At 43.4% G+C, this 11,935-nt stretch overlaps 1 protein-coding gene across 2 annotated transcripts in view; it reads right to left on the minus strand.

The window, feature by feature from the left end:
- Window positions 1–11,263, minus strand: part of drgx (dorsal root ganglia homeobox) — a 13,895-nt gene extending 2,632 nt beyond the window's left edge. The window contains exons 1-6 of one of the 2 annotated variants that reach the window (XM_043678839.1): window positions 11,224–11,263; window positions 9,878–9,943; window positions 8,551–8,651; window positions 7,399–7,500; window positions 5,249–5,421; window positions 5,029–5,141 (exon numbers count right to left, since the gene is read on the minus strand). In XM_043678839.1, the coding sequence (XP_043534774.1) occupies window positions 5,029–5,141; window positions 5,249–5,421; window positions 7,399–7,500; window positions 8,551–8,651; window positions 9,878–9,935 (547 nt within the window). In that variant the 5' untranslated portion in view covers window positions 9,936–9,943; window positions 11,224–11,263. Of the gene's footprint in view, window positions 1–5,028; window positions 5,142–5,248; window positions 5,422–7,398; window positions 7,501–8,550; window positions 8,652–9,877; window positions 9,944–10,092; window positions 10,183–11,223 lie in introns of those variants that run through there. The other variant, XM_043678838.1, reaches the window with a different exon arrangement.
- Between the last annotated feature and the right edge of the window lie 672 nt (window positions 11,264–11,935).

The following is an 11,935-nucleotide window of genomic DNA, read 5'->3' on the forward strand; positions in this document are numbered from 1 at the left end:
TTGGTGAAATAGATAATTTTTCAGGAACTTTTCACTGAAGGAACGAGGCAGAGAATTGGGGAGATTTAGGGAGGGAGTTACTGAACTTAGGGACTGCTGACAATGGTGGAGTAGTTAAAATCAGGAATGCTAGAATTGGTATAGCACAGCGATTTTTGGCTGTTTGTTCAGGAGTTGGTGATTGCTGCTGTAAGACGGGAAGAGAGTTATGGAGGTGTGAACTTACTTAGAGAATTGCAAATAAGGTAGAGAATTTTGAATTCGAAGGCATTATTTAGCCAACTTAGATCAGCAAGCACAGAGGGATACAGGTGAATAGGACTTGCAGCAAGTTAGGACACAAATAGCACAGTTTTGAATACTTCCGGTTAAAGAAGGATTGTACCAAGGAGGCCGACCAGGAGCAGGTTGGAATAGTCAAGTGGAGATTTAAACATTCTATCAGCTAACAGGCCAGTGCAAGAGTGGAATTAGGTGATGTCACGGGGTAAATATATACAGTCTTAGTGATGGTGCAGACATGTGATAGGATGCTCAGCTCAGTGTCAAATATGATTGGGAAAGGTCTGGTTCAGCCTCTGACAGTGCTAGAGAGCTGGGTGGAGTCAGTTTGTGAGTAGGACCAAACGCAAAGCATTTTTGCCTTCAGAACAAATATCTTCTTGTCCATTACTGGATGCCTGACCAATAATCTGACAGTTTAGAGACAGTGGAAGGTCAAAGATAAATAATGGTGAAGCAGAGCCAGGCACCAGCAATGTGCATGTGAAAGCCATCACTGAGGGTGCATCTTGATGAGAAATGGGAGAACCCCACTATAGATCCTTGGAAGAAAATATGGGATAAAAGGGTACAGGATCAATAAGAAAAATCATTGCAAATTCTCCAATGAAATAAAGAGAAACAAACTGAACAGGAATGAGAAGTCCCACTAAGTCAGTTAAAGGAGGAGAGACTTTGAAGCAGAATTTCATGGCCTACCACATCAAAAAGCAACTTCAAATTAACATCAGGTAAGATTAGGAGCGTTATGTGATTATGATATAATATGATGATTTGACTCATTAAGTAGTTTTTACAATGATAGTTTTAGGACAGGCTATGCTTGCATGCTAGCACTGAGTTCAAACAAAGTGACTCTGTGGCACTGCATTCTTGGCCACATTCTGAAGAGTTGTTAAACTTGCTGCCTGAATGGGAGTAGTTTTAAAACAGATCCTGGACTGCCAAACTGGGTCAAATTTGAGAGACATTTTGAATAAAGTCAAAAAAACCAAACAAATGCAAATATATTTTTTCTTCACTACAAGTCATGGTGCTAATAACTATTTTTCATCCACAATGCAGATTTTTTAATGACTATTTAATTTAAGTGGCACATTATCCCAGCTTTTTTCCACTGTGGGTCTATTAGAGGATAGTCAAAAGGAACTAAGCAGTAAGTATGAAATATAAACAGATAGAAATGGATCGGGGCTATGTGATTCATGGCCACAGCTTAGCCACTTCTGCCATACCCAGTATAAGCAAATGTATGCAGTAATTACCAGGAGAGATTATCAAACCCAATGCATGATGCAGCGCAACCCAATGGCCCTTGAATAGAAACAGAGACAGAAAACTAGGATAGTCCAAGTGCAGTTGAATACCTCTGTGTTCTTGTGTTCATTAGACAATCATTACTTTATTTAATCAGAAGTCATTATATGGCTTATTCCAAAATGAGCATGTTTGTGCTCCAGTTAATTTATGTCCTCCCTGTGGATCATTGGATTTTGTATTATGATAATGCTGATTGGGAAAGATAAAGGGAAGGAGAAATGATGCCAATAATCAGAATGAGCATCAAAGTCATACCCAAGTTAAGGTGTGAGTTGCCAAATGTTAATAGGTTATACATTAAGAATTACACATGATTTGCACTTAGTTCTTGCTACCTGCGCAGCATGTGTGGGAGAAACACAGCTCAGCTCATAGTGAGTCTGCATAATGTCAACAGGAACAGGAGGGCTTCAACTCAATAACGTGATGGTCGACTGGTCCAGACTGGAATTGGAAACCCTTGGTGAAAAGACTTTAAAGTATTGTATATTGTCAAATTTGAAAGAATCTTAAAACTTGATCAAAACTATATTTAACGTTTCAACAAAAAAGTTGAGGATGTCAGAATACAAATCTCTAGAAGACTCCAGCAAAAAAAAAACAATTTACAAAAATGAATGCTGCAGTCCAGTGTTAATAAGGCTGATATGCAGAGGAATTATTTGATATTAAATATAGACTCAATTTGAAAAGATAATTCCTCATTAGCACCATATATTTGGTGTCAGCTATATTGCTATTTTATCATCAAATCTCCTCTTCATTTGGATGCAGAAGCAAACTTACCCCTTCACTTGGGTTTCTCATTGTTAACAAAAATAAAACTGTCCTCAGTGTTCACTCCTTGTGTGCTGCAAATTGAGAGATACATTTGGGTCTCTGAGCACTGTTATTTCTCTAATCTTCAAATGGTAGAGTAGACTCTCATTAGACTTAATATGGTCCTTCTCCCAAAAACAACAGCCTTCATTTATCTAACATTGACACTTAAATTAACCTTATGGCTCACTATGTTTAACTATTGGATATAAAGAGCTGAAATTGTGTTGCTGGAAAAGCGCAGCAGGTCAGGCAGCATCCAAGGAACAGGAGAATCGACGTTTCGGGCATAAGCCTGAAGAAGGGCTTATGCCCGAAACGTCGATTCTCCTGTTCCTTGGATGCTGCCTGACCTGCTGCGCTTTTCCAGCAACACATTTTCAGCTCTGATCTCCACCATCTGCAGTCCTCACTTTCTCCTATTGGATATAAAGCCAACTTTCAGCCTTCTGTGCATCAAATTATCATGTATTTAACTTGCATAATCACAATCATACGTTGCTTCAAGATTAATCATATTGGGAGTTGAAAGTTAACTGTTTCTCTCTCCATAGATGCTGCTAGATCTATTGTGTTTCTTTAGCACACTGTTTTCAGTCCAGATCTCCAACATCTGTGGTAATTTGCTTTTATTTAGACTCTGGGCATCTTGCTAGATGTGGCTCACGTGAGACATTTGAAGACACAAAACACCTTGTCAGGATGTTTTGAATAAAACTGCTTTGTATTTACATTCTGCCCAGTCCCCCTGTCTTATTCAAGTCTATGGACCAAAGAGGAGGCTACATTTTTTCACACTTACAACAAAGTTATTCATTAGGTACAATGGGACATTGCAGAGAACAATGCCATTGTTACATGAAACATTTACACGTGTGCCTCCTTTCTCCAGTGGCAGCATCTGGGAGAGATTACGGATCTGTTAGTAGTTTAGTGTAGCTTGGGACTCGGAGTCTGCAGTTCATCTCCACACAATAAACAAGTCACTTGCAGTTAACATGAAGCTAACATCAAACTTGTTAGCAAAGGAAAAAAATATATATTGTGGTTTCATTCAGCCTGCAGCAAGGGACTAGCGCTAGGCACCATGATTTACACAAGATTATCTATTTCTACTTGTGCCATGCTTAGTTTATAGAAATACAATTATACCTCTTCATTCCAATTCAAGAACAATTAATGATGTTGTTTTGATATTTTAAATGTTTCCTCTTTTCTCGCGGGTTTTAATTTTATTGTCTAAATGGCGAGAGTTAAAACTATAAATTCTGCTCCATTTTGCTTTATCAGAATTCATTCTGAATTGGAGAATGGGTGCTGAAACTTGTTCAAACTGGGAAGGAGCTTCACGAGTACTAACTAGCCACTCAATGATACCGGTTGCCACTGACTCTATATACTTGATGGGTGTGCGATGAACCCAGAACCAAAGGCATTTCCGTGTGAGGAACGCACTGTGCGACAGTAAATCTGTTCTGCCCCAAACTTTTGTTTGGCTGAGTAACAGGTCTCACGGGCTTATTTTGATATATTAACGCGACAGATAGCTGATGCTCAGAATTACAAAGTGGGAACACTGCGCCCGTAAAAGTCCACACAGTTTCTGAATGTCACCTTTTGGATAGTTCATACAGGCTGCGTTGATGGGAAATCTAATACCGAGATTGAATGTTACAGTGGGTAACATTTCTGGGTCTTGACGTGTGAAACAGGGTGGCGGTTGCTAGAGGGTCGTTTCCTACATTAGGAAATGTTATCAGAAATCTGCCCTGAAGCCTAACTGCTCTCTTAGTCTGCGGGGTTGGACTTGCCTGTTTTCTCAGTCATTACTGAATGCTGGTTGCGCGCAAATCTCCCCGAAACAGCGTCGGAAGAGACTCCTCTCGAGGTTTAGGCATGCGTTGAGTGTCCTACTGAACAAGTTGAGGGAATGTGAAAAGCAGACCGCGTTGTGTCACATCACCCGGTGGAAATAAATACTTAATGCCGTGAAAGGTTACATCAGATCCCAGATTCAATGGACGAGAGCGCGCTGGGCAGTATTTTGTTCAGTGTTCATTGGGAACAGTTGTCTTTCAGAACAGTGACGGGGGGGGGGGGGGGTTCAGAAGATAGAGGACAGAGGACGGGCAGCTCAAAGCTGAATCTCAGCACGGTTCATTCGGGCTGGGCGTTGCTGAACTATGCAGGGCTGTTTTAACATTGAATGGCAAGTTCACACGTCCTTGACCGCCCTGTTGACACAAGCATTTAAAACCGAAAGAACTGCAGATGCTAAAAATCAGAACCACGAACAGAAATTGCTGGAAAAAGCTCAGCAGCTCTGCGGAGAGAAACCAAAGTTAACGTTTCGGGTCCCGGGACCCTTCCTCAGAATTGAGGCGTGACTTTTTCCAGCAATTTCAGTTTTTGTTTCTGTTTGCGTTAAAATTTGGATCCCATTTCGCCTGTTCCCGCCTCTTATTTTGTCCTCGAGTTCGCTTCATTCGATGAAAATGTAAGGTAACCCCTTGGTTTTCCAGCGGGCTGGATGAGTGAGTCGGGCCCCGGCCGGTAGCTGGAAATGAACCTGGACACAAAAAAAAGGGACGAAAAACTAAACCTTACCCTTCAGCGTCGCAACCTGCGTCAGAGCTTGGGCGTAAGTGGCCGTGTTGAGCAGAGTCGTGGGCAAGCAGGAGGGGAAGAAAGGGGCCGAAGGGCCTACAGTCCTGCCGAGGCTGAAAGACAAACCCAGCATTAACGGGACCATTTTCGGGTGACCATATTACCCAAACGCATCCCCCGTCCCCATCTCCCCAACATCAGATTGGCCTCCCCTCCTTACTTCTGTTGCATTTCCAAGTTTTCCTTTTTGCCCCGAGTCGGCTCCATGGGAGAGGGGGAATTTAGGTTTCTCATGGGCGGCGAACCCTCGGCTGCAATCTCCTTCCCACCTTCTTGATCGGAATTGCCCCTCTCCGTTTTCCTCCATTTCGCCCTTCGGTTTTGGAACCAAACCTGTCGGAAAATTGCTTTTAACAAAATCAGCTTTGAGAAGATTCGTAGCTCAGACTGAGCTTCTAGGTGTAGGTTTGCTCGCTGAGCTGGAAGGCGCATGTAAAAATAAAAATGCATCTTTACATTTAAAATAAAAACTAAACTGGACCGTCAGTTCAACTCAGGAATTCTCCCTCTGTGGTGGTCATCTGGAGTAATTTCTGATGCACAGGGTGTGGGTTATTCAGGGACTCGGCTAACCTTTAAGATTCCTCTTATATGGAAATACAGGACTTGAAGGGAGGGGTCAAGCGCTTGTCCAAAACGTTGCCTTTTGAGAAAGTGCAATATAACACTGACGGAGCTGATTGAGCTAAGATTTGAATCGAGTCCCATCGCTTCTTGCACCTTTTTCTGCCGTCCCCAACCATTCTCTCAGAACTCCAGCCCAAATTCGTTGGAACGGTCAACCCATCAGGAGCGAGGGGTTTTGTGTTTCCACATTGCGGCACCTTACACCTGGAAAGACGGTGTCTTCCTGTTCAGGGACAATGCAATAAATAGGGATCAGGTTTATAATCTGGAATTCAATCGGTTTTGCCCCGGGATTCCAAAACTCCCGAACTCTCCCCCACCCCCCAGCTACGTGTATGTGGGCGATTGAAATCGCAGTTAGCTCCACAAGGATATTAATGACTTTATAATCGTGTAAACTTGGGTCAGTTAAGTGTGGACCAGATGCAGACAAGTTCTTGCATCGTAATTGAATGAAGGTCGCTGGCTATAACAACATTTAATTGAGCAATTTTTCATTATCATATTTTAATGACTTTCTGGTGACAGTTAGCCTGCTTCTGAGTAACATGCATGATGAAGTCGTTTATTTCCTATTTAGTGATTATTTGACAACATCAGCCTCGATTAAGGCTCGGCTTTCTAACGCATTAATCATATTTTAGTGGGTTACTGAATCTTTGCAGCGTTTTATATTTGTGTGTGGGGGGGGGAGGTGATTTTTGTTTTCAGTTTTTTTTTGCCTTCAGTAAGGGTCAGGGAATAAAAGGACAATTCAAAAGATTCTGCTGCAGTGTGTTGGCAGAATAATTGTCTCAATTTGCTATCTCACCCTTACACCTTCCAGCATGAAGTCGTGATCCGCCCGTCCTGAATGCGCCCTAATTGCTGCATTTATCTTAATTTACAGTTCCTTCCCCAGCAGTAGGAGAGCAGGCGACATTCAGTGAGCACTTCAAACTATATCTAAACCAGGATCCCATTCGAAAATAATAACACGCCTCCGTGTGAACGCCGCTTCATGCCTAGATTTAATAAGCAGGATCCCTTAATCCGTTTAAGGAAGAATAATCTGTTTACAATCCCTAATTTAGAGCAATGAATTCCATTATCTCGCTTCATTTATTGTGTTTTAAACGATAGCACCATGACCCTCGGGGACTCGAGTCAAACTATTATAATACTTACAATTACGTTGGCTCATAGATCTCACCCTGTGCAAATCTGAAAGATTAATAAATACGTGTGTGCAAGTCTCGTATTAAAATGGGGAGGAGGGGAGGGGATGTTGATGCATCAATATTCAGGCCTGAGTGCCCACATGTATGCAGCTAAGAGACTTGCCAACTCGACTTTGCAAGTCTAGCTTCCTGCTTTTATTCAGTTCAATCTCAAAATCAGTTTGGGTTCCAATTTTAAAAGGTAGTTCGAAGTTTTTTTCCGAGGCAAGGAAATGGATGTGCATTGATGTAATTTAGTGCCTTAGAGACACGGACAAATTAGTGTAGAACATTATCACTAGTTAATTATGAATGACCGATTAATCAACCTAATCTAATATTCCACATTATGTTGACGTTATTAAAGTGCATCACATAAATGACAGATAGTCTTTCATTTGTTTTATCTCTAGCCAAATATGCACTTTACACTGACAGTGGCGTAAAGTCTGAACGCTCAGCTTTTTTTAAAAAGATGATTTACCTGAACTCTTGCTTCAGTGAGATTTATCTTCATTGCGAGCTCTTCCCTGGTGAATACGTCTGGGTAATGCGTCTGTGCAAAAACGGCCTCTAAAGCTTCTAACTAGAGAGAGAGAGAGGGTGAGTGTCTGGGAGAGAGAAAGGGAGAGAGGGAGAGAAAGAGAGAGAGGGCGAGGAGCTGAGAGTGAGAGACAGGGGGAGGAGAGGGGGAGGGAGGGTGAAAGAGAGAGTGAGAGAGGTGAATGAGAGAGAGGGGGGAAAGGGAAGGGGGAAGAGAGAGAGGGTGAACGAGAGAAGGTGAAAGAGAAAAGGTGACAGAGCAAGGGTCAGAGAGAAAGAGAGGGTGGTTTAGAGAGAGTGATTTAGAGAGATGTGAAATGAGAGGACAGCGTAATTTCATCTTTGAAAAAAAATGCCCAAAAGGAGTCGTCAATCAACATCGCAAACAGTTGTGATGTTAACACAAACACAAACAGAAAATGTTGGGAAATCTCAGCAAGTCTGGCAGCATTTGTGCAGAGAAATCAGAGTTAATGTTTCGGGTCGAGAGACCCTTCCTCAGAACTGGTCACTGGGCCTGAAACATTAACTCTGATTTCTCTCCACAGATGCTGCCAGACCTGCTGAGCTGTCCCAGCAATTTCTGTTTGTCTTTCTGATTCACAGCATCCGCAGTTCTCTGGGTTTTTAGTTGGGATTGGAAGTTTCCGCAGAAACGCAAAAGCTGCGAAGAAACGGAAAGGCATCTGTGGAGCTGGTCGAGCGGCTGAGGGTTTGTTTTATGTTTCTCTCTCTCTGACCAGCTTGCTTTTATTTTAATTTCCATTTCCAATGGCCTGGTCATTCAGAGTTTGCTGTGTTTGAGGTGAAATCTCATCAAATCCACACTTTGCCAGATTTAGCTGCCAGTTATATCCGATTGGTTGCAGGCAGGAATCTGGAGAAAACAAAATCAAAACTCCCGGTGGAAGAAGGCTGGCTTTTAAGAAAAAAAATTCAGTCCCACACAACGCCCTTCACTCCGTTCAAAAAATGGGGGGGCGGGGGGGGGGGGGTTAATTTGTACTGGGGTTGGGGAAATGAGCCCTAATGTTCTCCCGGAGTTTGGCAGTCAGTTTTAAGCATTGTTTGCCCCTCAGGGAGCAGGACAGACCTGCTGGAGGGTAAATGTCGTCCTGTTTCGGCGCTGCTTTCGACGTAAGAAACCGTCGTCAAAATCGCTGGTACTGTGTCCGCCAAACCCGCCGGAACTCACTGGGGGAGGAAAAATGCAAAGAGAAGTTTTTATTTAAAAAAAAGCCTGGACAACGAGAGAGAGAGAGAGAGAAAGTAAATCTTAGGTCAGATGCATATTATAAATTCGCCCAGCAATAAGCAAAGCCCTCCGACCTGAAGGACTTCACCAAACAAGCTCAGGAGGCAACTCCAGCAAGAGGGAGATTATCAAGAGTTTACAAAGGTTGGAATTCCGCCTCCCCTCAAAAAAAGCGCCAGTTCAAATCATTGCCCTAAGTGTTCGAGCCCCTTACCAGAATATTTCAAAGCCAATCCTCAAGGCTATTTGGCCCCTATTTGATTTGATTGTCCGCCGCCTGCGGACTTGTTTTTAACCTTCCAAGTCTCCGGCTGGCAGAGGGTGAGTATTCCCACACCCCCCGCCACCACTCACTCCTCTTCCCTTGTTTGTAATTTGTTTGCAAAACAGCATAAAAGATTGATGCAGACCTTTTAGGGAAGGGAGGAGCGTGACCACTTTCCAAAGCTTTGATAAGAAGGATGACACCAACCATCTGCGATGGTAAAAGCCTATTTTAACCCTCAGGCAAAAAAAGGGTTGTGTGTGTGTGTGTGTGTGTGTACAGAGAGAGGAAGCAGGTGGCAATAGACTGCTGGGACCGCCACTCGCTTTTCCTAGCACCAAAACACAGCAGAACACAGGAGAGCAATGCGATAGACTTTACCTATTGCAATGTTGGACGTGTCAGTAGTTCCACAAAATATCCAAATGGTTTCAGATTAAAATAAGACTTATGATAACGGTACACATAACGAAACATAAGGTCCGAGATGGGACGTGTACATTGTCCTAATCTATCCATAGGATGTGGGAACAAACTGATACAAGCTTCAGCCGCTGTCGATTTTCCGCCAACGTTATATCTGTCAGAAATGCTACCTCCCCAGTGCTCGACTGCATGTAGTTGCATATAGTTTGACACAGTTACAGGCTCAGCAAATCACGACGTAAAAACGGGGGGGGGGGGGGATGTGAAAAGTTGGAATCGCCTGTTAACACTGGTTTGAATAATGTCTAAGGTAAAATCAAACAGATTACGGGGCGTTTCGTGTTGATTTTGTCAGCCTTCGTTCCTCAATCGGGTGTCTGCGATTGTGTGCCTGTGTGTGCAATATGTCATACATTCTATACACAGGAGATCAGGCGGAGGATAGGTAATGAATTTACATCTAAACATACGTACAGGAATTGGTCCGGTAACACTCGCCATCTAACTGCGGTGGACAGTGGAAATAAAACATTGTGGAGTCTGTAACAAAACACAGGAGCCAGTCAGCTGCTTCTGAGGCAAAGTTTAGACCGCCAGAGAGAGAGAGAGAGAGAGAGAAAACAACAAGGCAATTTGACATCTGCTTCCGCTACAATCTAGAAACAAAAAAGACAAGATGCGAACTGTACCTGAAACCGAGCAGATAGCGGAGCTGGGATGGAGTAGGGTTCCTGGCAGAGATTACCTAGCCATCAGCAAGCATCTGACCAAATGTCTTTATCTGTCTAACATGCCCAACCGCTCGGCAACTTGCTTTTATAATCTCTCGCGTAATTGGCCTTAATCTAATTATTTCCAGCGTTGTCTTCTGTGAGTAACTTCGATAGGTCCCTTGGGTTTTGCCAAAATGTGCACGTGGTCCAGGACGTCATTTCTCTCTCTCTCTCTCTCTCCCTCTCCCTCTTTCTCTGAGCAGAGCGGAATTTTCCTCCCCCCACTCTCTCGTTCATCTTCGGAGCGCCAAATGAAAACATTGCTTAAAATATCCTGCCGCTCGTTCTCGGGGTACGCGAGCAGACATCCGCGCTGCTGCTGATGTTGCCCTCCCCGGTCTCTACGCCTCCTCTTGAAAGGAGAAATATTGTTGCTGATCCCACGCTCGGATTGCACCCGTTCCCAGTTTGAAATCGGTGGGTTGTTCCACAATGTGGGTGAGGCTTTAGCAGCAGTTCAGGCGTTCGCTCACTCCCTCTCTCACTGTCGCGTCCCCAAATTTTGACTTCCAGCCCAACAGGGGGGAGGGGGGTTCCAGCAATTTATTTTGCTCCCCCTCTCTCCATATACAATGGACTGGGGAGTTTTAAAATCCATCAACATTCGCTCAAGCGCATTAGAGGGGACAAGACAGCTCACCTTCTGCAAATAAGTACTGGCTGAGATTTTTAACTTAGAGATGGGGAAATCACATAAAAAACCCAGCAAGTATAATGGTGCATAATTGGTTCTGTAATAGCATTACACAAGGATAATAGGCTGTTACAACCCCCTTCCCTATTAAGCGTTTCCCTGGCGTAAAGCCTTTATGATATTAAAGGGTGGTGGAGGGGGTGAGTGTAATGATATTTTGGTTATTAAATGCGTGTAATTAATTTATGCACCGCAGAAAATAAAGTTGCTTTATGACCTCTGCAAGACGCTCAGAGTCAGAGACAACTGTTGAGAGGGGTTCCCTTCCTTCCTGCCTCGCCCCAGCCCCTCCCTCTTGTCCTGGCCATGTGGGCTTTAAGGAAAACAGAGGTATCGAGCTATTGGCAACTTACCGTGAGGCAAGAGTAATCCAGTGGCCGGTCAGAACTGGCCTGCAGAGAATTCGTACGTGAATCTTCACCTCATCCACGCTGTTCATTGGGTCACCAGTCCTCGACTCTTTAACGAGAAGTATTAATGTGATTTACAGCTCAATTCCGCCGATCGAACGAAGAAAATGATGTTTGGTGTTGGAAGTGGTAATTAAATAATAATAATGACAGAGATCCACTCCTCCCCCCCCGCGCTCCTTTCCCGGAATGTACAGTGGTCAGAGGGCATGCCGGCTCCCGGCCTGATCTAACACACACTCACTCGGTCCTGCACTCTCTCCAGCGGGAAATTCAATGCAAACACTCAAGCAGCCTGCAGAAAAGGAGACAAGACTCATCCGCAGCCAGAACAAAACAAACATGAGCAATTGGTCCTGGAAGATGTTGTGTTGGCTGTGAACACTAATTTTAAACAGGCAAGCGTCGATAGAAAAGGGTATCAGTTGTGTGTTGTATAATAATATGCTCAAGTTGTTCTAAGGAATTTATGTTTTTTAAAATATACCTTATTCATAAAAACATCTTTATGTTCAGACACAGCTACTGAAACAGTTCTGTGTGATCTTTAGAAACATTCCAATCAATTCCCACAGTTGTTCTAAGGAATACTTCATTCATTTTGTTTTAGAAAAGAGAGCTTCCAAAACAAACTATTTTTTTTTACACGCCTCCT

Source organism: Chiloscyllium plagiosum, chromosome 38 (genome assembly GCF_004010195.1).
Source record: "Chiloscyllium plagiosum isolate BGI_BamShark_2017 chromosome 38, ASM401019v2, whole genome shotgun sequence".
Classification (NCBI taxonomy): domain Eukaryota; kingdom Metazoa; phylum Chordata; class Chondrichthyes; order Orectolobiformes; family Hemiscylliidae; genus Chiloscyllium; species Chiloscyllium plagiosum.